The sequence below is a fragment of the Bemisia tabaci genome, chromosome 9, assembly GCF_918797505.1.
Source record: "Bemisia tabaci chromosome 9, PGI_BMITA_v3".
NCBI lineage: Eukaryota > Metazoa > Arthropoda > Insecta > Hemiptera > Aleyrodidae > Bemisia > Bemisia tabaci.
The window spans coordinates 10,745,454-10,770,634 of NC_092801.1; the positions used below are offsets into that span (position 1 = coordinate 10,745,454).

A 25,181-nucleotide genomic window follows, 5' to 3' on the forward strand; every position below is an offset into this window, starting at 1 on the left:
AATAAATATGCAGATATATAATATGCTTGGAATAAGAATGACACAGCCACAACGCGGATCGAGGGTGGAAGTCCGTGCAACTGCTAGAGATCAGTTCTCGAACTAATCGCAAATCGCAAAACATAGGAAGGAGCCCGACGAGATAAATTCGATGGGGGGCAACGAGAGGCGAAAGGGGAATTTTTATGAAACCGAAGCCCCTGAACGAGCTACATATAAGCCCCCCGAGTTCTAGATAAGAAGGGCTCGTCCAGTGTTGCTAGGTATAATGTCCCTCCACTCCTCGGGCCATGTATTTCAGCATTAATCATTTTTCTGTCATTTGGCAGCTACGATTCCTCCAAAATGCGACAATGCGAAGACAAAACAAAAAACGTGGCCTCATCTTTTCACATCGACGTCTTCGCAGGCTTGGACCATGCTTATCGTTCCTGTATGTTAAACCGTTGCGCGGCTAAGCGGAGGAAGGGTAATGGGTGACACCCCCCCCCCCCCACAATCACTACTCCCTTCCCTCCGATAATGGCCTTAAAAAGGAGTAAAAGGCTAATACAAACGACCCCCGAGTGAAAAAAGTATGACTTTAGTGTCATTAGAACCCCGGCCGCAAATGTTTAACTACCTAGTACTTGATTTGTTAGGCCCGGGCGGAAGAGCTTCGATATATCGTATTTCCGTAGATCGACTGTGAGTCTAAAATGATCGATGTTAATCATTTCTGATGTGAAATTCAACGCTCTTTCAGAATCCGCCATTAACTTTTACATGAGAGCAGCCGTTTCAAAGAAAAATGGGCATTTTCGGGAAAAAACTGAAATTTCCGTAAATGCCCGTTTTTTCGGCGGCCATTTTGAGGGGTTCAAAGTCGTTTTACAAAAAAATTCATAGAAGTCATTTTTATTGGAAATTTTATGAACTTTTATTCACTAGATAACTCATTTTTCGCTAAAACCAATTCTTTTTGAGATATTTACGAAAAACCGAGGAAAGGTCGATTTTTTGGGGGTTTTGGGGGGGCGGGGGGTCGAGCGTACAGGGGATTCTTGGGGACTTTTTGCTGGGAGTCCCTGGCACCCCAATGAACAACTTGGGCACATAAAACCTTATATATAAATTTTTTTTTCTAATCGCCGATTTTTGATCTAATATGCCTGGACTAAGGACACTGTAACAGAGCTTGACTCTATCAAGTTCTTAAAAAACCTACCATAAAACGAGAAATTATCCTTGACAGTTGCTGAGACAAGTTGTCACTAATTTATTATGCTTTCTAAGACAGATTGTCTCTCGGTGGATGAGGATCAACTCACTGGAGGTTTCAAATACGGTCGTTTGGGAGGCGGAGTTGGGGGTGGTACACTGTCTGCAACTAGCGAATCTTCGACAGGCTCTGGTGGTGGTGGCTGAAATAAAAGTACAATAATTATTTCACTTTATGAAAAAGGTGAACTCTGAATGTCACGTTTCTACAGCAAATAATAAAACTGAACTTAGTATCCAGAAAACCACTGTTTGGAAATTCATGAGGGATAAAGTTTTTAAAAGATATTGTACGATACGATAAGAAAAGAAGGTATTTGTTAATAAGGATCTGGTAAAGATTGTAGCAAAGAGTGATAGAAAACAACAATTTATAAAATTGTTTCTGATAGAAGTTTGGCTTGGACCTGATAGTGTGAGCGTTGCAACCAGAAAAAGGTTCTTTGGTGCAACAGTGTTTTGTTTTGCACTAGCCAGACGGTAGTTTTTGGTAAAAAAAACATTTATGTTGATGGACACAGAACAGAAATTTTCAATTGAGAGGTGAATTACATTTCTGAAACAACATAATATTTTCATACCTTTGCTTTGACGGGCGTAGAGTGTTTTGGAGCAGGTACATGCTTGTATGTGTCAGATCCGTCAGAAATATCAGGTAAGTTGCAATAGTCCGCCTCTCGCAGTTTCACTGGTAACGGCGGAGGCACAGAATCTTCTTCACTTGCAGTGGAGTCTGTTGTTGCTGGAGAAAAATTATAAACATAACCATGAATGATTAATACTAAATAAATGGTTCGCTACATCACTGATTCTTTGTTACATTTTACTTTTTTTGCTGATTATAAATCCTTGTTATTGCACAAAACTCTCGGTGACTTCCTTCTCGCTTTCAAGAATATTTTCTGAAAATTTGGCACAAAAATCTTCGGCTTAATAAAGCAGAGGTGGAAATCATGCTGTACCACGATTGAGATGTAAATTTTCATAATCTCACCATTTATAAGTATGAAAAATTTCAAAACTAGCTGATGTTATTTTTACAGATAATTAGCATTAAAAGGCTGCAGAGAGAACCTACCAAGTGGCATAATCTCACTCAATGCTGATGCTTATTTTAGTATTGACCTCTGCTCATCAGCCATTTTTTGGTTCTCCACATCAAAATTAACAGACGGTGCCAAAAATGCCTGTTCTAATGTGCATTACTGTAAAACTCATTTCAGAATATCAATGATCAGTGAGAAAGTGAAAGTAATCCTAATTTATCCAGATAAAAACACAACTTACCAATAGAGTCTCTATTTGAGCCGTTATTTAATGACGCACTAGATATAGAGTTGATTTTAAACTGTCCGCTGAGGGGTCTACTTAACCTTTTTTCCTTCTCTACTTCAGATCTGAGTGGCCGTTTTGATGTTAACTGAAAAAACGAAAGATAGGATTTGAAAAAATTATATAATTGAATACAATACAGTTGAACTTTTGATTTATCAAATTAAGATGTAACGGATTTCACAATTTAACAGATCGATCCTCCTGTTCTTTCAAGGAAGCACAAAAGGAAGTTAAAATTGTTCAACAATTGAGGGGCTTAGAGGACAAGGTGCATAAGTGCAGTTTTTGAAAAAAATTGAGATATTAAAGATTTCAAGTAAAACAAGTCTTAACACATAATCTACGAAAAATTTGCTCCCAAATTTCAATTTTAAAGCATCAAAAAGTCAATTTGAACTTTCTTTACGCCATAAGGATCCATGTAATTTCAAAACTTCGAACATGTATTCCTCAAAATAGCAAAAATTGCACTTATGTGCCTTGTCCTCCAAGCCCCTCAGTTATAGATTGAAATCGTAACTCACTTTGATTTAACAGACCGTATTTTTTGGTATTTTGTTTTCTTCTTCATAGCCCCAATTTTACAATTATGCAGTTAAATGAAAGACACTCATGCCATAGCTAGTCCTTACAAACCACAGTAAGACTAAGGGTTTCAAAAAATATGCACCCTTGCTTCAACCAAGGTCAATGATCACACAAGAGGAAAACTTTAAGCAAAAGTAAAGGCTTCTCTTGATATTTTTTCAAAGTAACTTTCAAATTACGGTTTTTGTTGTTTCTCCTAGGAATCTGCTGAATAGTACTAGATAGTATAGATAAATAGTTAGTATAGATTTTGCTATTTAACAGACTGACTAATCTGTCCTGTGAAATTAGACGAGTCAAGGCTCTACTGTACTTCAATTAAGCAGCTTAATCAGAATCAACAGAAAAATACTTTGCAGTCTGTTTAGTAGAATCAAATATGAGCTTTCAATGATGTAAGTATCGAACATAGAGCAAAGTTGGAAGGTATCAATAATAACCCAGCGTTAAGAAATTTTCTTTAAAAAAAATTAAATCTTAGTCATTCTGACTGAACCTCTCTTTAGCATATGCTTTGAGAAAAATTTAACACCTGAGGCTTATTTTATTCGGCTTAAAATTAGATTTTGAAGTTCATACTCTTCCTTGTGCTTTTCAAACTTTTAAAAAAAATGTCTCAAAATTACAAAAAAAGACTGAGCTCTTAAGGACAGTACACAGGAAATTCAGACAAGCTCCTGGACAGTGGATGATCCAATTTATTTACCACAAACAATAAAAGGTAATGGTCCAGAAAAAGGCAATACAGGGTGTCTACTAGAACAGGCTGGCTAAAAATCAGTACTTTTACAGTACTTTTTCAGTACATTCCCAAAAAATTCAGTACCTCTTCAAAAATTCAGTACTTTTTCGGTACCTCAAATTGACGAAGTTCAAAAAATTTAAAAAATTTGAATATCTCGCTCAAATAGTGACAAAAATGAAAGAAAAAATTAAAAAATTCCGGACTTTCTTGTGTCTGTTCAGTTTTTTCAGTACTTCCGGCCCGCCCTTAAAAATTCAGTACTATTTCTGGACTTTCCAGAAATTCCAAGCTTGTAGACACCCTGAGATAGAAGAATTTAACTTTCAAATTAATTTTTCACACCTTACTCATTAGTAAAATAAAAAATTTCAATGTAAATAAATACATTTTAGAGATCTGGGAAAATCAACTTTTCTTGTAGGATGAAAACTTTATGGAGTTTTCCATTCCCACTAAAAAGTTTCACAAAAAGGAGATAAGGTTCCTAATACCTCTTGTCTGAGCTCATAGACAGGAGAGCTGAAATTTGAGGATGCCACAGAAACAGCATCTGTGTCTATGTTGCTTGTGTACCACTGCGTGCTACTCGACTGCTGACTGTTTATTGACGATAAGGAGTCCCTTTCCAAAGAAACTTTACTCGTCGTTCGATTCCGCCTCATCTTCTTTTCTTTCTTTTCCTTTTTACCTGCAAATTTAGAGAAAAAATAACATAAATTGTTGCTGAAAGTAGAGGTCCGAAACTCTTGTGTGCATAGAAGCACGCACCGGACAGCAGTGTTTGAATCTTACCCAGAAATTGAGGGACTTGCTTGATTGATATTAAAGGACCTTCACGGTTTTTTGTGGGCCAATTGGGCGCTTCTGGGTACCAGATGCGCCCTTTCAAGCCGTTCGACTCCCCCGATGTAACATGTACTATACTACATACCGTTTTGCCTTATGGGTAATGACGTCATTCTGGTACACCCGGGAAAATTTGATTTTCTTCTGCATCTGGTATTCGTAAAAGTTTTCGTGAAATGTTTTGCTTTTAAGCATAACAATCTCGCACGGACGTATTACCTGGTTAAACTATTTTGGGGCTTCGTTATGCTTAAATGCCTCATATTCGAGGTTGTAGTTTCAGATTGATTCGAAAAAATCACGAACAGTCACGTGATCTCTTCATTTTAGTGACGTATTACTGTGCTATTTTGTGATTGGTTCATTTTCTCGGCGCAGCATCGTCAAGCGTCAGCTGTTTGCGGCTCTGGGTTGAAGGTTTAAGGTTATGTCAGAGAGAATAGAAAGTTAGAGGCCCGACTCGATGCTAGGTAATTGAAACAGATGCGCTCGCAGCGCGCTCGCTGGCAACGTACGCAACTACTATTTTCTATTGTTTTCCAGAGACTAGCGGCGGGTATGTTGCTGCCGGACCACCTTCACGTAGGCAATTTGTTATACATCGTCCGTACGCAATACTCTCGCTTGGCCGTATGAAAACGTTCCTCGCATGCGCAGTGTTAAAGAAGCGCCCTCCAACGCTTTGGCGTTGGAACTGCTTGTTTTTATTTCTTACAAAATTTATGGTTAGAACTGGATGTCTCAGTACTTAGAATCGGACTCTTTCTCACTGATTAGACACAAATAAAGGGTGGTGACAGGGGGTTTTAGAGGAAATGAGGGAGTGCCAACTCTCTGGAGGGCTTAGGGAGGATACGGGGCTTTGGCGGCTAGGTGTTACAGAGCACCTGAAAGCGGCTCTTACGGATGTATCACACATTTTCATAACTTTCCTTTACCCAATTAAAATATTTCTCATGAGTCCCTAATAGATTTTAGTATCAATAAAAAAAATGTGTGAACCTTTCTACTGTGCCGTCTAAGTTGTTTCTAACCCACTTTCCTTTGACTGCAGCCATCTATGGCTGAAAAGTTTGAAATTTGCTACTTTCAAGATTTTTTGAGGCACTAATAATACTTTCAGTGCTTTCTTAGGCCCTTTATTAATGAGTATACTTTTAAGAAATTGTTTGTTCCACTTTAATTATACATGAACTACATAGAAGAACAAAGATTTTACCTAAAGTTGCATATTTATCAGTTTTGGATGGTGACGAATTTGCTAAAACTGGACTAGTGAAGAGTGCTATGCTTGAACTAAGAGAGTTAGCTGAGATTAGAGATGGTTTTGATTGTGATGACTGGTTCAGACTGAAACAAGTAGCATAGAATTATTGCATCTAAAAACACTCATTTCGTTGGTTGTACAAGATTTCTTCTACATGATAAACATAAAACACGATTATGTAGATGAATCATAATATTTGAGGTTTATTGATGATAAAAAATTTTCACAAGAAAGTCATTTGTGAGGGACTGAATCTGTTCAATACCCTTGCTGCCGAAAAATGCAGGATGTTGACACCTAATTGTCACAAACTTTCGGCCTCTTAAAATAAGCCGCCATTAATTGCAGCCCAAAAAAGATTATCTCAAATCGACTTACAATCTTCACTTGACATCATTGATTTTCACAGTATGATGTCTACTGGGTTTTATTAATGAACCTAACTAGGTATGAGAAAATGGCGCTTTTTTTCAGCAAGTAATTTTCAACCATTAGCCTAAATAAAGAATGATCTTCTGAAGTTAATCTTGATAAAATCGGTAAAATTTAAGAAACTCAAAAGTAAAGTACTTATAGTAACTTCATGTGCAGAAAATTTTGGGTTTTTTAAATTTTAGCGCTTTTACTCTTTATTTACAAAAACATTACCGCTTTATGAGAAATTTTAATTTCTCCCTGAACTGGATATTTCATAACATGACAGTTCTTACAATTGGACTGAGTTTAACGAGGAGGCATCAAGTGAGTCAAGTTTGAACCAAGAAAAGAGGTTTGAAGTTTAATTCTTTCATAAGACTTTAAGTTGAGGACTAAGTTCAATAACTATTTTCATGTTCAAAATATAATTTCTCGACTTTGAAAAACTAGGTTTAATTTTTCTGTGAATAACGATTATGATAAGTAACTTACTCTGCGGAGCTAGTGCTATTTAAAGAATGCCTATTTTCACTGTTCACATTGTTTTTCCCACCAGTGTTGTGTCTACGTAACTTATGTCCATCGAATTTAATATCACAGGTCTGAAAAAAAACATCAAAATTAAAATTAGAACATTATGAGGGGCATTATTGCACACACAAATAAAATATGAGAGATCCAACAGCACTCAATGAATTTGTTATATCTAACATTGTCTGGAATAATTTGTTTGGTTAGATTTAACAGATAGGCTAATCTGGTGAATTAAATCGATTTTGGACGGTGTTGGGGTGGAGGGGGTGAGAGAACTCACAAGTTTTTTCAAACTACACATGCGGTACACTCACAGTAAGAGATATCATCATTTTACGTTGAATGCTGACAGGCAAATAAAAGACCACTTACTTTTTTCCCATAAGTCTGCTCGATATGAATTTTCATATCGTTGAAACATTGTTCTAGTCTTTGGTGGAATGGTTGCAACGAGCTGGGAGCGCGCTGGCCATGAATTCTAACTCCTACATCCAGTAATGGAATCTGACAGGCCATTAGGTCCTTCAATTTGGCTATCAACGGAGCATCTTCAGGATGTGCATTCATATATTCAGGAATGAAAAATGCCTGGAAAAAAAGACAAAATTATCACGATATCTGGATTTAGAGAGAAGGAAAAAGAATACATCTGTATCCTCTGATCTATAGATGAAAAAATGACTTTTTCATTCTTAATCTTCCTCTACAACAGTGCAAGTTACTTTCAATAAACACTTTCAATTCATTGAGTATCTTGATTCTTTCTTATGCCTCCAAAAAATGTTGGCTAATTAACCAACTACAAGCAACATTTCTCTACAAAATGTTAATTCTTAGGGCAGTCAATGGGCCTGTTGCAAACTTTTTCTAGAGCAAAAATAAGAGTTGTTCCTTATAGATAATGTCTCAAAAATCACGGTGAACGCATCGGCAAACTCTGAAATGCACTCCTAACTTCACAATCTGCGTAAGAAATTAGCGTTATTTTAAGCTTCCCGCTTCAAAAAGGATACTACGGCACAGGTGAAAATTTCGTTAGAGGAGTTGTTCCATTCAATCCCTGCTCAACATGGCCGACGCTTGCGCCCGCAAGTTGAGGGGAGTACGAGGCCAATCAAAGCGGATATCTATTAACGTGAGAAAAATGTGAATGTAAACACCGATTGTTATCAGGTGGTTCAAATCATCATCCCGTCACGTGAGTTTCGGCGGATTGGCGTCGGCTATGTTGAATATTGCGTAGTATCCTTGTAAGCAGGGGTTAGATGCAATGACTTTTCTATCAAAATGTTCACCTGTGCCGTGGTATCGTTTTTGAAGCGGGAAGCTCGAAAAAACGGAAATTTCTGACGCAGATTGTGAAGTTAGGAGTGCATTTTAAACTTTGCCAATGCGCTCATTGTGATTTTTGAAACATTTTCTAGGAGCAATAACTCTTATTTTTGATCTAGCAAAAGTTTGCAAAAGGCCCATTGCGCATTCTTTGGAAGTAAATTTACGGTGCAATCAGTGTGAAAGAATTTTCAATTTCGGCTACCAAAAATCTAGATACTAGCGATAAGGCGGAAGAGATCTCCAGATAAGAAATGAAGTGACACATTTTATGCCAGTAAAAACCAAGCAAATCAGATATATACCTTTTCGTAATTATTGACTCCACCCATGACGGCAGCATCTACAATTCCATTGAGTTTCATGCTAAGGGTATTAATTGGCATTGATGGGTCAGTAGTATGTGCTAAAACTAAATCTCTCAGAGATCTGAAACAAAATTAAAAATTTTTATTACCAAATAGGGTTGTTGCAAGATCCAGGCATTGCCCTGAAAAATGGGTGTGTCTGAAGTAAATTTTCCGAACTTAAAGAGCTCAAGACTTCTTTTTTGACTGTAAAAAAGAGTCTGAACGTCGAAGCTACAGAGAGGAATTTTTTTGTTGGCCTGAAGATAATGACGTTACGTGAGGCGAAAATCTGTGGTTTCGACCACCTTGAATCCAATGCAAAAATGCTGCATTGCAATTTTAATCACTAAAAACAACGATAAAAAAACGAAAAAAATATTCGCTTCAAACAATAATAATATTGCGAGCACGGTTGGGATACATAATCTCTTATTACAATTGCAATCTAGAAGCAAATAAATTAACAAACAAACAAACACAAACGAAAGGATAAACCGCAGTCAATCCTTCTTATAACATCGAAAATTCTGTTATAGTAAAATTGATCATTCAACTAAGATTTATTTATCTGAAAACAGAAAAATGCATTCTCATTTCTCTACCCTACGACCCCGTTGATTCACTTCATTCATTGTTACTTTCACTGGTGATTTCCCTACTCAACAAGAAGACCTTGAATCAAATTATACAAACTTGTTGGCATGTTCCATCGTTTCTATTGCGTTTCGCAAAGGGCTGATGTGGAAAGTGTCAGTTGACGTTACTGGAAACCATCGCAAAATTCCTGGAAGTGGATAGCTGGTTACCAGAACCGTCCTTTCAAGCCACAGACTAGCAAATTCATTGACGTTACTGGAGTCACCACCAGAGCTATTAGAGCCACTGCTTGTGTTATCCTGGAGTGCCGTGTCAACACGATGGAATGGTCTTGAAAAGTGGAATTTTTGGACATTGTTTACCCTGCAATTAAAAGTTAATTCAGTAAGAGTCAAAGGACAAGAAAAACAAAGTTAGAAGAAGCCAAACGCTGTGAAAGGATAAAATAGATAGAGTTCTTCAAAATATTAGATCTCAAATGAATAAAGAGTTTTTTATGAGAAGAGGAATCTTTTAAAATACGTTAAATAGAGCTTGAGCTAAAATTTTAAGATGCTTGTTGTCTTCAAATCTACTTAGATGTCCCTTATTCACACTAAAATCTGCGCTCAAGGTACTCAAGAGATTAGAACTAAGGTTTAAGCTGAAGTCAGAACTTTTCATGTGATGACAAATAACAAATATATTGCAAAACCAGTGAATTTTTGCTTGAGTATCCAACATAATATTGTAAATGATGCTGTTCTTGTATTTTGGTGTCACAAACACTAAAATATTGGTGCAGAAGTGGATGAACCAATGTTGCCACTGCGTATGTAAAGAAGTACCTGTAATATCGGAGAATTTGTTCACTGATATGTTTTCCAGACAGCCGAAGCTTTCTTTCGTCCATCACAGGATCTACCTTGTTGATTTGTACATCTAAAAAACGAGTTAAGGAATAATACTGGCTGGATTAAGAATAATTCAAGAAATTTTAAGTTATGCATGTTCCTTAGCTTTTTCACTTATCGTGGGCCATTTTAAATCCTCCTTACTCATTGTTTCTTGTAATTTTTTTTTTTTTTTTTTTTTTTTTTTCGACAATCCAAGTTCCTTGGGCTCAACAACACTGGAGACAAATCATTAGAGAAACATCTAGAGGTTAAAAATTATAGCTTTTGTCCTGAATTTTTTTCCTACACAAATCCTTACCAGGAGAGGAAATGCAAGCACACACAACCACACCATGATCATTAAAAAATTATTAGAAACAATGGATGAAAAATGTATCGCTCTACCAATGCTGAGCAAACCTACATTTCCAGACACTTACAGTAAGATAAATACATAATAAGTTGTGAACTAATATGATTAATCTGCATAGCAACACTTAGGTACATTTTGTCGCTCCTCTCACGTAAGGGCGTATCTCAATTTCCGCGTGAGCCCTGTTCTCCATTGGATTCTACGCTTTTCGGGGCTTATGTGGAAATAGAGATACGCCTTTACGTCAGAGGAAAGACGATTTAATACAGAGAATAAAATAACATTTATCTCTTGAAAAACTCGAGTTATGGGTGTATGAAAATAATGTAATAAAATCCCAATAAATAGATTCATTCTTATTCCCACAGAAATCAAAATTCAAAGTAAAAATTCTGAAACACTGCTCCTTAGTTACATTCAGTTCGCTGAATGACATATCGACCCTGTAAGTCTGCAAACACAAATCTCGTATGTGGTGTTTGGAAACCTGTTATTTTTTTGAAGGAGAAAAAATTGGCATCATTCCTTGAAGTATATGCAGAATTTTCTTCGCACAGAGAAGAAAAATCACGGCAGGTTTAAAGAATTGCCGTTCAGTAGCTTTCCGTTTGAAAAATAGAGTATGACAGGAAATTTGCGACGCCACAAACCAAGTTATGCGATTGCCGACTTACACCGTTAATGAACGAAAAAATCATGATAAAAGGATACATTGATTATTTGATTCGGTGATCTCCTCCCCCGGAGGCGTCAACTTATTCAGTAACTCAGCGTTTGGGAGCTGGTTCAGAGTTCGACTGCTGAAATCACTCAGGCGCTCATACTCCTTCCCGCGGTAAACAAACACTTTGTTCTGCAGGAAAACCGGAAACCCTCTCCCGTAGTACGCGACTCGGAAGTATTCTGGCTCAGGTCTGAGCTGCTTCATGATATTATCGTAGAACTGTGACATGCGGCGCAATAAGGTCGAGAGCTGGAAATAATCGTAGGTTTCATCTTCATACTGCTGGACCAGCTCTTTGCAGATGCTGAGAGCGCATTCCCACATTTTACCCTTGTCGAAGTAGATGATCATGTCTCGATAGATGGCATCTTTCAGCTGGCGGTGCGTCTGGCAGAGTGGGTACTTGTTTGACTTGAGAAGCGGTGGGAGCATTGAGTCGGACCAGCTCAAGAGTTTGGAGTGCAGACGCAGCGTGTAAGCTGCTTCTGTGTAATTGTCACACTCCAAGTGGAGATCACAGAGCTTGTTCACATACCTGAGAGGAAAAGAAGGCAGCATAATAGTTACAATGATGTTAATATTAACTTAAAGACCCATCAGTCCTATAATTTAGATGCAAAAAAGTAGTTTATGCTAAAAAATTGGACATTTTTTTGAGACATCGGGTAATTTGAGCTAAAATTCCCACCAGACTGCATAAAAATGAGTAAATCAAATATGCAATAAATAAAAGATATGGTAAATTGAGTTATCTAGTAAATTAAAAAATATGGTGGATTAACTAATCTGGTGACCAAAAACCCAATAAACGCAAAGAATTTAACAGTAATCTTCTCATAAGATGGCAGGGACAAGGTAAAAAATGTGATAAATGGACCACTAGACAAAAAACGAGGTTAAGAATTCTGATACATGTTTCTTAACCAAAATTTAACATGGAGCACGATTTGTGCAATGAAAATTACTGATTAGGACTCCTAACCAAAATATTTCATGTTTCTTGACTCGGGAATTCAAACCACCCGCTTGTAAAAACAGAATGGTCTACTCGAGTCAGATCGCACTCTAAACGTTGCCGTAAAAGTTTCAGCGGTAAGAAAGGATGGCAATCTTGATTCCGGTGCTTTGGCTTACCTCTTGCATGTTGTTAACACTTTGAACGACACGAGACGAATAAGGAACATTGTTTGATTAAAATACCTGCCACAACTGTTGTAGTGAGCGATTTGACTCACGTAGAGTGTTGTTTCTTGTGACCAGGCGATTCAAATTTCCCGTAACCAATGTAAAATAAGAAAGTTAGTATCTAAAATGGGAGTAAATTTCAGTAATTTTTGACGCAAGAATCATGTTCTACGTGAAATTCAGGTTAAGAAACATGTATCAGAATGTTTTTTAAATTCGTACCTTGTCTAGTGGTCCATTGCCGATCCAGTAAACTGAGCTACCACTGGGATTCTGAGCTTCTGTAAATTAAAATTGTTGAAACAGAAACGATGCAGACGAATAGAAAGCCTGAGAGGTGAGGCAGGGAAAGTGGTCGCTTTTAAATAATCTTCGAGAAAAGTTGAAAGATACTAAAAAGTTCTGCCTCATATTTTTCACTTATAGCTTCATTCCTGAAGTCATTCTTGAATCCCTATTACTTTGATGGCTACACAATTTATAACTCACCTAATGTACATTTCTTTTCGATTAATTTCACTGTAGAAGTCCAACAGATTGACCGTACAGCTCATTCGATTCTCCTTGTTTTCATCGTTGATGATACAACGATATTCCAGCAACCGCTCCATTAACCTCGTCACTGTCTTGACAAAACGAGTGCCCAGATCTCGCATAGTCGAATGGTTTTTACAGAGGTCCATCATGATGAAATAGAACAAGTCCTTGTACTGCTCATCTCCCCGTCCACCTTCCACCAGGTTGTCCAGCTTGGCGATCATCTCGTTTTCAAACTCGTTGAAGTTGGCCTTGATATGCGTTGAGTCCTTCTTCGAGTCGAGGAGTCCATCACGGTTTGAGTAGAACTCGCACTGCATCATGTCAAAAAAGATGGGGATTGTAGCGCGGCGCAGTTCTGCTTCGGGGATCAGTGTCATTTCCAGGAATGACCCAACCAGACCGGGCACAAATTGTACTTTGTTTTGACCTGTGGTAAGATGTTAAAAATAGTTGTTAGTTTTTAGTAATTGGAGAGCTAGAAGAAGGAAACCTTTTAAACTCTTGACAGGATACAGTATTCCAGACATGGTACATTTTTAAGCTTAGAAAGGGAATAGTCTTTAGCAGCAAAGCATTTTGATTTTGAACCATTCAAATTATTGTGGATTCCACATAGTTGGTTCTTTGAAGATCAAATGTACCCAGCACTTTTGGGGCAAAATTCTGCCTTAACTAATGTCAATAGTCTGTTGCACGCAAGAGATTCAGCTGTGTGAATGGACTTTTTAGGGGTAAAATGGCATGAAAATCATGATGGCCACATTAAGAAAGTCTGAAATCAGCTCCTAAAAGCGCAATATGCGTAATTTGGAACACACTTTTTTGAAAGTCCCATGTCTAGGGGCAATTTTCAGTCACTGTATCTGGAAACAAGCGCAGCAACTCGTGTCAACTTCCGGCGACTTGCAGTTATTGAAAACTGACAATTCTAAACATGATATTTCTCAACAAATCATGCAGTCTATTTGTACTGCTTTACGTCTTGCAGGCAACAGACCCACTAGTGCTACAGCAATATGGCGCAATTTGACAGGAAAAAAAACAGAGCCTAGAGCAGAAATGTACTGTATAGCTTCGGCCATTGAGTGGCAGGCATACCGTAGAAAAAAATTGAGTGGTCAACTTATGAAACTTCTGGAATATACGTACCGAGATTAAACCACATCGAGCGAATTTCAAAACCTGTTTCTCTTCGCATATCTTTATATCGTGAGATTATGCGCCATCGTTTATTCGCAGAGAATGTCTCCAACTGAAGATAAGGTTGTGTTAAAAATGCAACAGCACAATGGAAGAAATTGTTCCAGGCTTGGTGTTCAAAATTGACCGAGAAGTAATCTCTGATTGTGTGGGAGAAATATCGTAGAGACTTCAGGATAATACTGGAAAAGAGATAAAAATCAGATCAATGGATGGAGTAGGGAACTGATTTATTTATGAGATATCTAAATGTAAAAACTGCTCCAGAATTTAGAGTGGCTGTTTTCACTATTAGTGGAAAACTGTGTTTAGTCCAAAGTGTTTAGATTGTTAATTTTCATTTTATTTCTTTTTTTTCTGAGCCTTGTCATAATTTTTTCAAAGCCTGATGAAATATTAGCGGGTTACGTACAAAAAATATCAACTCCAGATAGGAGTAATACAAAAAGGTAATAACAAGCACTTTTAAAATACTAAAGGGCTACACCCCCTGACTGCTTTGCAGTCCAACCTTCTGAAGCGCCTCATGCCTCACAAGTTACTTTTATGACTATATTACGGAGTAAGATTAGAATTAGAAAACTTCTCAGACAAACCTGTTTTGCAACATAATCATTTCACACCAATCTCGGGGATAGACTGGCCTTGAGACTAGATCTTTGAAGACAAGGAGGATTTCCATTAGAAAATCTAGCATATCTATCCTTGTGACAAAATGCTTTATATAGATGTCAAAATGGTCCGCAGACATTTGTCTGAACACAGATAGCATTATTGCAACAAGGTTTCCCTGAAAAATCAAAGCAAGAAAAAAAATTAGTATTGATCTTTCCCAGAGGTGCTGCGAATGACGTCACACATCACGTTTTCCTGGGTTATCTGATATTTTATACTTGCATTGCGATGTTACAAAAGTTCACTTGACGATTGACTCATTAATTTAAGAGAGGTTGGAATTGTTTTTTCCATCAGAGTTTGTTGTGAATTTTCTTTGCAACTAGATGATAATGGAGATGTTGCATGTGTGAGGAATTTGCGATTTGACTGTTGATTCTTACGTAAAAGTTCGCAAGAAACACGATGGTGCCACTGGTTTTCTCTTAAATCAACTCCCAAGCTCAAAAAAAGCTCTCAAGTTGAGGCCAAAATGGCTGGGGATATCCCACGCTATCCTGAGAGTCCACCTCTACATCAAGACAAACTCTCTATGCAAAGATAGGGAGCAAATACATTGACAGGGCTGCCACTTTATTTGAGGACTCCAAAATTGAAAACACAGCAGCCCTGCTAATGTACTTGCTCCCTATCTTTGCATGGCGAGTTTGTCTTGATGTAGAGGTGGACTCTCAAGATAGCGTGGGATATCCTCTTCATTTTGGCCTCAACTTGAGAGCTTTTCTTGAGCTTGGGAGTTGATTTCAGAGAAAACCAGTGGCACCATTGTGCTTCTCGCGAACTTTTACATAAGAATCAACAGTCAAATCGCAAATTCCTCACACATGCAACATCTCCATTGTTTTTTCCATTAGAGTTTGTTGTGAATTTTCTTTGCAACTAGAGGATAATTCCATGTAATTTTCAATACGAAACATACACTCATTAATGGAACGAAAAAAGTTGTTGGGTAAAATTTCAAAACGTTGCAATTCAATGAGGCCTCTCTGGATTCGCCTATTTAATTCAGAAGTACGTTTAGTCCAGGCATTATATGAAAGTTGAGGGAAAAAATGATAAAATCAATATTATTATTTTTAACTTAACTGTAAATATCAATAATCAAACTCATTTGTGTTGTGCGAATAACCTGATTGCTGGGAATAAATGAAATTTTATTTGCAATATTACCGCTAAATGACCACATTAGGTTACACTCTGGATTTGATTTTGTGCCTTCATTTGGACCGGATTTAACAGGAAAACACAAAGTCGCATCAAGTTGGAACAGAAAAGTAGAGATTTGATGTATTTTTCCTCCACGAGACTGAATGTTAAGGAACAATTTTAATGACTATTTTCAAGCACAAAATATTTCTCCTGGACTTTGGAATTTTGACAGGGGGAAATTTACAACTAGTTGAATTCAGAACCACCTTTAACTCATTTTTTCCGAAATGCAACTAGGTGCGTTTCTGTTAAACTTGGTCTATTTGGATTGCATTTTGCAGTAAAGAACCACTATCTCTAGCTTTCCAATAAAAGCACATATCTGCATAGGGAAACCAATAGCATGTGCGTTGTTTCTAAAATTGGCCAGAAATAGTGGTTCCTTATTGCAAAATGTGATCCATTGAATCTTCATATTTTACCACTATTATATCACAGTTAAAGTTTTTCATTGTGAAAATTTTTACAACTGCATCAAGCTATACTCTTTTTTTGAAAGTTCAGAATTACTAAGGTTTTTCAATTTTCAGAATTGAAGGAAAAAAGGAAAAATGAAAGTTGTGCGAACAAGTTACTTACAACCATGGGTGTTTCCCTGTCAAGAGCAATACTCGTTTGAATGACTGTCCGAAGAATACTCAGCATTATTTCTCGAATATCGTTGGCTGTTGAGACAGACTCCAATTTGAACAATAAGTTCATGATATCGCTCAGAATTTTGACACACAGCTCAAGCTAGAGAAAAAGCAAGCAACAATTAAAATTATGAACAAGTTATTTTTCAAACACAGGCTGATTCTGAAAAGAAAAAAAATGAATGCGCCACTTGTTACTTCAAAAAAGAACTGAACTATTGAGGGATCATCTTTTCAAGTCGGTCTATAATTGCCTCTACCAACTTTCTACAAGAAAAGAAGAAAGGAAAAAAAAAACCTTTTTGCACCCAGCTACACTGGAAAAACGCCGTACGTACATTCGAGAGTTGCCAAATTTCCTTCAATAAATTGTTCATTTTTTGAGGGAGTTATGAATATTTTCTCTCGAAATTTTCAGACAACTTAGACCTAATTGCGAATGAAATTCACTGAAAAATTGGAGGACAAATATTCACAGATTTCCCTGAAAATTCGTACTTCAACAGAGGAAATTTGGCAACACATGATGGCTCATACTGCGTTCTTCCTTAGCATCGCAGTACAGCTTGGCTAAAATAATATAGCACATCACTTTGTAAGCCTAATCTCACAGACACCTCAGTCTGAGAAACTTCAGTAAATGACAATGATCTAACATCCCAAATCGTAGAAATTCGGAGTACCTTTCAATCATTACAATAACCCTCTGGTTGGTTTTAGAAGGCTTGCCAACAACTAAAAAGCCACTCCTTGAAGTCTGTAAGTAAAGCCAAACTCAGTAGTTGTAAAACTTTATTATGCACAAGGAAACTCAAATTCTATTTATCTTTGAAAAAATTTAAAGTAACCAAAAAATAACGAAGGATTTCGCAGTTTCATTTGCTGAGATCGATTCTAGGTAAAAGGGTCATTTATAAATGATGTAATGCACTCATTGGAATTTTTTATCCACCTCTTCCTACTCCCTTTACAATTTTGTTACAGGCATAAGGCAACCCCAAAAATACCATTTAACTAATAATGGCATCCCTCCCCAAATATTTATAAGATGTTCCACTAAATAAGGCTTGAAACCTTTGTTTCCTCTCGAAACTGCGAATTCAATTTAAACCTTCTTCTTCGTGGCACATTCTAAAATTCATCCCCACCCCTCATCGCCCAGTTTCATTTTAAAATGTATGACTAAATTCAAAATAGACAAGTATGACAACCAAAACAGGTCTCATATAATATAATAAAGTAACAACAGCAAATTACATTATTGTAGGTATAGGATAAGTTTTAGTACGAAAAATATACAGAGGATAGATAAGTGCAAGGTACTACTTTTTTACCTGAAAGATTAAAAAAAGGTAAGTCAAAGTAACTAAAAGAGGTTTCAACCTATGACAAAAACAAGTGAGAATCCATTAGAATTTAAAGCAGAAACTAAACCAGATGAAAGACTACGGAGGCATAACTGTTAACTACACGAGCAAATTAAAGATCTAGAGGGCAAAAATGTATAGCCTTCACCAATTCATGACAGATCTACAGGGGTTGGAATGGAAGTGTTATGGTGGAGAGATATTGATAAGGACTGTTCTGAAATTATTCTTCTGGAACTGAGCGGTTCCTGTGGGTATTATTGGTTTAATGAATATATACCATGCAAAAAAAGATTATTTGGATAGCACCTCCTATGATATTTTTTAGAGAGCTGCCAAAACAAAATGAAAATCTAAATTTGAATACAGACATAATAGAAAATACGTTCTCTTGGAACACCAAGACTTCTTTTACGCTAAGCGCATCATCTAAAGACATTGGTATTTTGTATGATATCCAAGAGTGCGTACAGCCTGTTATGAACTACAAGTTGCTAGGTATGAAAGAGTAAGGATGACTAAAAACCTTACATTTTCGTGTGAAATAGACCTACCGCGTGACAATTTAGTGAAAAAGCAACCATGTTAACAGGAGCTATAGTTGTAACATCTGCGTAAGCTACCATATACTATACAGGAGTCTAAAATCAATGCTTGTTGAAATTCAGGGGGGTCAGAAATCAGTCCTTACCAATACCACTCCTTCTGAATTCTTAATCATATCCAAAGCCTTACCAATTTTCTGCAGGTTCTGAGATGTTTTCTATGAGAACAAAAGAAACAAATGGGAAAATGGGTACTCTTGACAGAAAAAGACACAACATAAGCCACAGGTGCATTGACGAACAATGAAGCACTTGGAGAGACTCAATTCGTTTTATCTTCCTTCCACATTTTAAAAAACCTAAGTTTCTGAAATAATTTCAAAACTAACAGATTTTGAAGCTTTAAATGAGTGGTAACACCTTCGTGAGAGTCGAACTTCGCTGCTATAAAAGGACAAAAACACTTCCGTTACATTAACAGGATTTAGGAGGATTCTGCATTGATCCTGGAACGAAAAAATACAGAAAATAAAGCTTCAGATCTTCCAGAGCCGTTGGTACTTACTTCTTCGTGTAAATCCTTCACACTATCACAGGTTGCCGTTTTGTACCCGATCTCTCCCAACACCTTGGCGATCTTTGCCACAGATTTCGTTTTATTGCGAAACTCAATACTGCTCCTTGCCTAAAAGAGCCAATGGTCAGAACAGATGGTTTGATGAATTTGAACTTAGTTTGAAGGGAACAGCACACTAACGTGCAGCCCTAGTTTAGAAGCATAAAGCTTTGGTTTACTTTTGGTGTTGAAACTTTCCTTTCTAGATTTTTTGCTGTACAGAATAAAATGTCATATGAATCAATTCCAGGGGACCAGCATATTAAATTAAAAACCAAGTCTTCTCCGAAGCACTAAGGCCTGAAATCAATATTTTCCGGATGGGATGAAAAATAAGCAATGAAACAACTTAGCCCGACTGAAAAGTCCAAAAATGTCTATTGAAAAGTTGTTGTTGTGATAAAAATAAAAGAGCCGATTCATTTTTTGAGTTCCATACTAAGAACACAAAAAGGACGTTAATTTGAGGCATGATTTATTTTTTGGCGCATTGAGAGATTCATTTAAATCGATAAAAATGTTGGAGCTTAACAAGCTCTGACAAATTCCAGGAATGGTAACGGTTTTGCTTTAAGTCTGGTCTTAAACATAAAACGTTTTACATTTAGCCGAGTTAAAATTACACACAACATAGAATGTCTGAGAGCTAATGATAAAAAAGTATCCTGAGAATATTCTCAATAGTTTTGATTGAAATAATTCCCCATTTTTCATTGAGAACAAAGATGATAAATTTTGACGGATAAAAGGAAAAGAATTTCCGGACTGATACTGTAAGGTACCAATTTTTTCCCACAAAAAACATGGTATCGCACGTCCAGTGGTCTTCGTGTATTATGTATTCTTATAATGCTACTGGACATAATCAAATTCTAGCGTTCAGGACTAAAATGATCTCCAAAACATCAACTTTTGTAGTAGGTCGAAAATCATATTTTACCACTGATAAAACCAGGCTATATACTAATTCATGATGCTGACATCTCTACTTAACAAGACTAAAATCTATGCACAGAAGCGCAACAGCTATTCATTAATCACACTGACTGGCGTAACATTTAAATTGACGAAGCGAAGTCAAACGAACATTACAACGAACACAGATTGGACAAAAATGAAGTGCTTTGACGAACAGTTGTGTCTTTGACTATGAAGGTGAACAAAAAGATGGTGTGAGCACTAATTAAGCTACTACTATATTCGTGAGTGAAGAACTTTTGCAGCAAACCAAATACATGCAGTTAAGAATTCGAAAAAAATAAATGACGAATGATGCTAACCTTCACATGCAAAAAGTCGGTTAGGGATACCTTCGGGTCATTCTGCAATGAGGCACCATTCCATGCAACGATACGCAGATGAAAAGAAAAACATGATTAGATTAGTAATGATGAAAATGGATTGAAATAATTGATGAGGTGAAAATCTCAAGGGAGTCTTAAAAATTTAACAAAGTTACACTTTTAATATGAATTTCATTGTTCAGGTAAATGGAAGATTGACAAAAACAACTCAAAATAACATTCGAGTGCCAGTTTTTTTTTCAACTCATTGTAGTATTTGAGGTTTTGTAATTTTTGATAAGTCTTCAGTGATTATGATGAAAACCAAATTCACTGAAAAAAAATTCACACTGCGAAAAAACAACCTCCGTATGTGAGCCAAACAGACATTGTTTCATGGATATAAATCAGAATCATCAACAGGAATGGAGAATTTGCACGCAATTTTTTTATTGCTTCATCTGAAAGTGCCTAATGAGCTGAGTTCGCAATATTTTTCATAATTTTTTTCTGACACGGGAAATTGGAGAAAAATTGATTTAAAAGTGAGAAAATGTGCCGCCTTGTGACGTCATCTGGCGGCATTTCCCATTTAAACACATGTATTTTAGCAGAATCGGTTATTTTGTCATATCTCCTCTAATAATTGCTCGATTTATGAATCAAGGGTATCTTCGTGTTCAGTTCACTCAGAGGATTCCACTTAAACAGGAAATTCATCAAATTTCAGACCCTTGCAAATTCTCCATTCTGCAATTTTTGTTCGCAAACACAAGTTTGTACACATGAGTCAGAAATTATAGTTCTTAATTGCAAAACGTAGTCCAAATAAAAGATTATTCTGTTCCTTTTAAACTTAAGCTATTTCACTTGAGCTATTTCTCTCTCTTTTTAAAAAATGTCATGATGAAAAGGGTGCCAATGAATTGAAATGCTTGATCTTATAAACGCATCATGCTTGCACATTCATAGGTAATTGAACTGATTTTCTTCTTAAGGGTCAAAGGGCCAAAACTTCGGATTTTGACTTTCCGTTTTAAAATGACCTAAATAAGCATTTTATATATCAGTTCTAAGCACTAAAGAATGAATGCAGGCCAAACAGCAAAAGTTTTTCTGTTTTTCTTTAAACTTGGATTTTGACGCTTGGGCCCTTACAAAAAAAATCAGTTGAATTAGAAGGGGGACTCATTCTGTTCTTGTAACGGAAAAAGCGCTAGTAAAAGTATGTCTCCAATGCTGTACGATAAACCGTTATGTGAGGTGAAAAGCTTAACTTGTAGGACTCAAATTAGCTGTAATGGGAATTATTCAAGGTATGAAAGTTCCTTGAATTTTTAGACGAACTTGGCTCGTTTTGTTTAGCTATCTAGAAAACAAAGAGTTTAAGCGCTAATATCTCAGTTCTGAAAATCTTGACTGGTTTGGAATTTGATAGTGATGAAAATAAAAATATTTATGATAGTAAAATTGTTAACAATAATTCTCTGTAGCGTTATTCATTATCTCTTCGGGGAAGAATGGATTTTTCCTGGCTAACCTTAGTAAGTCGCAAGAGTTTGCATGATTTTTGTTCACTCTACGACAATCATTCTCGGAAAATACTGATTAGCTAATTTGAATAAAAAGCAACGGTAGGAGCTTTCAAGCTATGGTAGGAGGAATTCAAATTTATGCAAACAATTTTTAAACTGCCATAACTTCCATTAGTTTTTCTTTATATAAGCTGATGTTTGTCTCGATTGATAGGTTTTTATAACTTCCTTCAAATGAAACCATGAAAGGTAGAATTGCTTTTTAGGTTATGGCACAGCATCAGTCTCTGTTTTTTTGGGATCATTGTTGCAAAATGAAAAGCATACATTTTGGTTTGTAACATTCTAATCTTCCAGTCATACAAATATTTTTTAAAAAGAATTATTTGATATCATTTCTTGAAAACTTCCATAAATTGTATTTCCTGTTTGAGGAATGATCCACAAAAATTTTAAACAAAGATTTATTGATTCTCCTTAAAAAAAATAAAAATAAAATAAGAGCAGAGCTTCAGAATAGAATTGATATGCATATTTTTCTGGCTATACAATGGACCGCTGGACAAGTTAAGAATTCAAGCATAATGATATATGTTTTTTTTAAATCAAAATATCGAATAGAAAACGATTTATGCAATAGAAATTATTGAAACTAACTCATGACTGCAATATTAACATTTTTCAATGTATAAATTAAAACTTTCTGTTCATACAAAATCATGATCTACTTGAGTTAAATCGCACACTAAATGTTACCATAGCATTCTCTGTGCTATGAAAAACCGGCGGGACAACCTCAATCTTGGCGCTTCAGCTCATCAGTCGCATGTTGTAAGCACTTCGCAGATCGTTGTAAACACTTCGCAGATCAACGGGTGAGGGAGGCTGATTGCTTGATTAAGAGGTCAGCCAAAACTGTTGTAATGCGCCATTTGATTCAAGTATACTATGGGTTTTTTTTTTGTAAGCGAAAAAATCAAACCTTTCAAAAGCATTTTTACTAATAATGTTAATATCTTGTTAAAAGATCAATTTAAGTAATTTCTGCTGCACAAATTATATTCTCTGGGAAAGAGCCTCACCAAGTTTCACCTCTTTTTTTGGATACCCGAGTTGGTCCAAGACCAATCCACACAGGTCATTGCGCATCTTTTTGAAATCCACTTCCCCGCCCGACCCTAACTTGGCGGCACTCAATGCTACGTCACAATGGGTGCTCCCATAAGAAATACATTGCAGGCACTCAATACTACGTCACTGCTCAGTAGAGTTCCAAAATTCGTCCTCGGGAATGACTGACCTGTGTGAATTGGTTTTGGAGTTGGTCAACAGGACAAGACTCAAATGAAAGCTTATGGTAAGGCAAACTTCCAGGCAAAGTTTTAACTTGAAGTGACACCTCGTTTAGGCTGTACAGCGTTGCCAATTTTTCATTTATATGTGCTAAAATCAAGGCCAATGAGGCCGATGTACTAATCTGTTTAAGTATGATGCACTGGACTATTAGTCCAGAATTCCTTGATTTTAGCGCATAAAATGAAAAATTGACAACGCTGTACAGCCTAAACAAGGTGTCACTTCAAGTTGAAACTTTGCCTGGCAGTTTGCCTTGACATAAGCTTTCATTTGAGCCTTGTCCGGTTGACCAACTCGGGTATCCAAAAAGGGGCGAAAAAACACCCCTTTTTGGCAAAGCTCTTTCAAAGAGGAGACATTGATCAGAACACTTAGATTCGTACTTTGTCTAGTGGTTCATTGATATGTTTTTGAGAACGATTATCAGATTTCAATCAGATTTGAAAGAAAAGCGCAAGCCTCAAACTTTCTGTTATTGAGCGTTCGATGCAGGAAACGCCAATTTCGTTCGCACGATTTCCACTCCTGTAAAATTGACAAAATGCAAATAGAACTCTCATGCTTGAAGCCATCCAACTTACTATCAGATTTTTGGTGTGCAGATAGAATGTATCTTGAATCTGAAATTAGGATTGTTAGTTTCAAATCACCAAAACTTGAGAATAGAATGATGTCCACAAACCAAAGCATTTGCGCTCGGTGCAGAGAAAACTTACCTCATCGCGGGCTTCTAGCAATTCTTTTACTTTACTAGTAATGGTGGGTAAAAGGATCGCACGCGGCGAGGGGTCCAGAAATAAAGGACTGTGCACGAGATCGCTGATCGTCATCATTTTTTGCTTCGTCAAGCGACCTGACGGTACTTTATTGATCAGTTGCTTGAAGAAATCACTGCAAATATGATAAAAAAATATCAAGATTTTACAACATTTGTGTGAAATTTTTTGGGCAAATGATACTTAATAAAATCAAATAATGCTGGTCTGTCTCTTTTTACGCACCCAGCAGAGGAAAACAGAAGATTTTTGCTTCTTTTTTTTTGTCCTCGTCGTTTTTCTGATTTGTTGACTAGCCAGCAGGCTGATTGTTGCAATTGATAGACAAAGCTATAGACAAAGATGACAAAAGGGATCCTATTGGTGGTTACGATGGAAAAGGAGATAGGTAATAGACAGACTAACTAATGGCAACCCACAAGAGACCCCATGGTTAGTCCATCTTTTACCCCCTTAGTCTATAAGAACAACCCATTTCAACCAATACGATTGTTTCATACTCCCTACGTCTTCTTTGTCTATCGCTTTATCTATCCATTTCAACAATCAGCCCGCAGGACCTTTTATTTTTTTTCCACCTTGGAGAAGAGTATACATTGAACAAGTCAGGGTTTCTATAATTTTTTCATTTTCTTGTTTCCTGATTTTTTCTGACTTTTATCTTACTTTTTTAGCTTTTCCCTGACCTAAAAATGTCCAAATTCCTTGACTTTCCCTAATCTTCAATCAAATCTTCCATTTAGATTTTGTTTCTAGTAATTACATTGACTTCTGCTGCAGCATGGACAAAATCTTTGAGCCTAGAGATTCAAATTTAGAAGAAAGCACGCACAGTGGTTCGCACTCTTTCGAATGGCACCAGCTGAAGTTGCCGAGCCAACCCGTTACTCGTAAAATACCCAAACTCATCCTATGAATTCCTTCACTAACCACGTTTACCAGACTGTCAGAAACCCTGCTAGTACAGCATTATTTATGTGATAATACATTTACAGTGTTTTTTGTATCTTGAGTGC

The 25,181-nt window shown here is 36.7% G+C and overlaps 1 protein-coding gene across 4 annotated transcripts in view; it reads right to left on the minus strand.

The window, feature by feature from the left end:
* Positions 1–1,161: 1,161 nt before the first annotated feature.
* mbc (dedicator of cytokinesis protein myoblast city) overlaps positions 1,162–25,181 on the minus strand; it is a 53,728-nt gene continuing 29,708 nt past the window's right edge. The window contains exons 17-34 of one of the 4 annotated variants that reach the window (XM_019061700.2): positions 24,106–24,280; positions 20,496–20,537; positions 19,165–19,284; positions 16,632–16,787; positions 14,765–14,958; positions 14,118–14,350; positions 12,918–13,395; positions 11,231–11,778; positions 10,099–10,192; positions 9,368–9,634; positions 8,630–8,753; positions 7,365–7,580; positions 6,951–7,060; positions 5,994–6,124; positions 4,420–4,616; positions 2,548–2,680; positions 1,842–2,002; positions 1,162–1,403 (exon numbers count right to left, since the gene is read on the minus strand). In XM_019061700.2, the coding sequence (XP_018917245.2) occupies positions 1,302–1,403; positions 1,842–2,002; positions 2,548–2,680; positions 4,420–4,616; positions 5,994–6,124; positions 6,951–7,060; positions 7,365–7,580; positions 8,630–8,753; positions 9,368–9,634; positions 10,099–10,192; positions 11,231–11,778; positions 12,918–13,395; positions 14,118–14,350; positions 14,765–14,958; positions 16,632–16,787; positions 19,165–19,284; positions 20,496–20,537; positions 24,106–24,280 (3,481 nt within the window). In that variant the 3' untranslated portion in view covers positions 1,162–1,301. The remainder of the gene's footprint in view (positions 1,404–1,841; positions 2,003–2,547; positions 2,681–4,419; positions 4,617–5,993; positions 6,125–6,950; positions 7,061–7,364; positions 7,581–8,629; positions 8,754–9,367; positions 9,635–10,098; positions 10,193–11,230; positions 11,779–12,917; positions 13,396–14,117; positions 14,351–14,764; positions 14,959–16,631; positions 16,788–19,164; positions 19,285–20,495; positions 20,538–24,105; positions 24,281–25,181) is intronic. The other 3 variants (XM_019061701.2, XM_019061702.2, XM_019061703.2) reach the window with 3 other exon arrangements.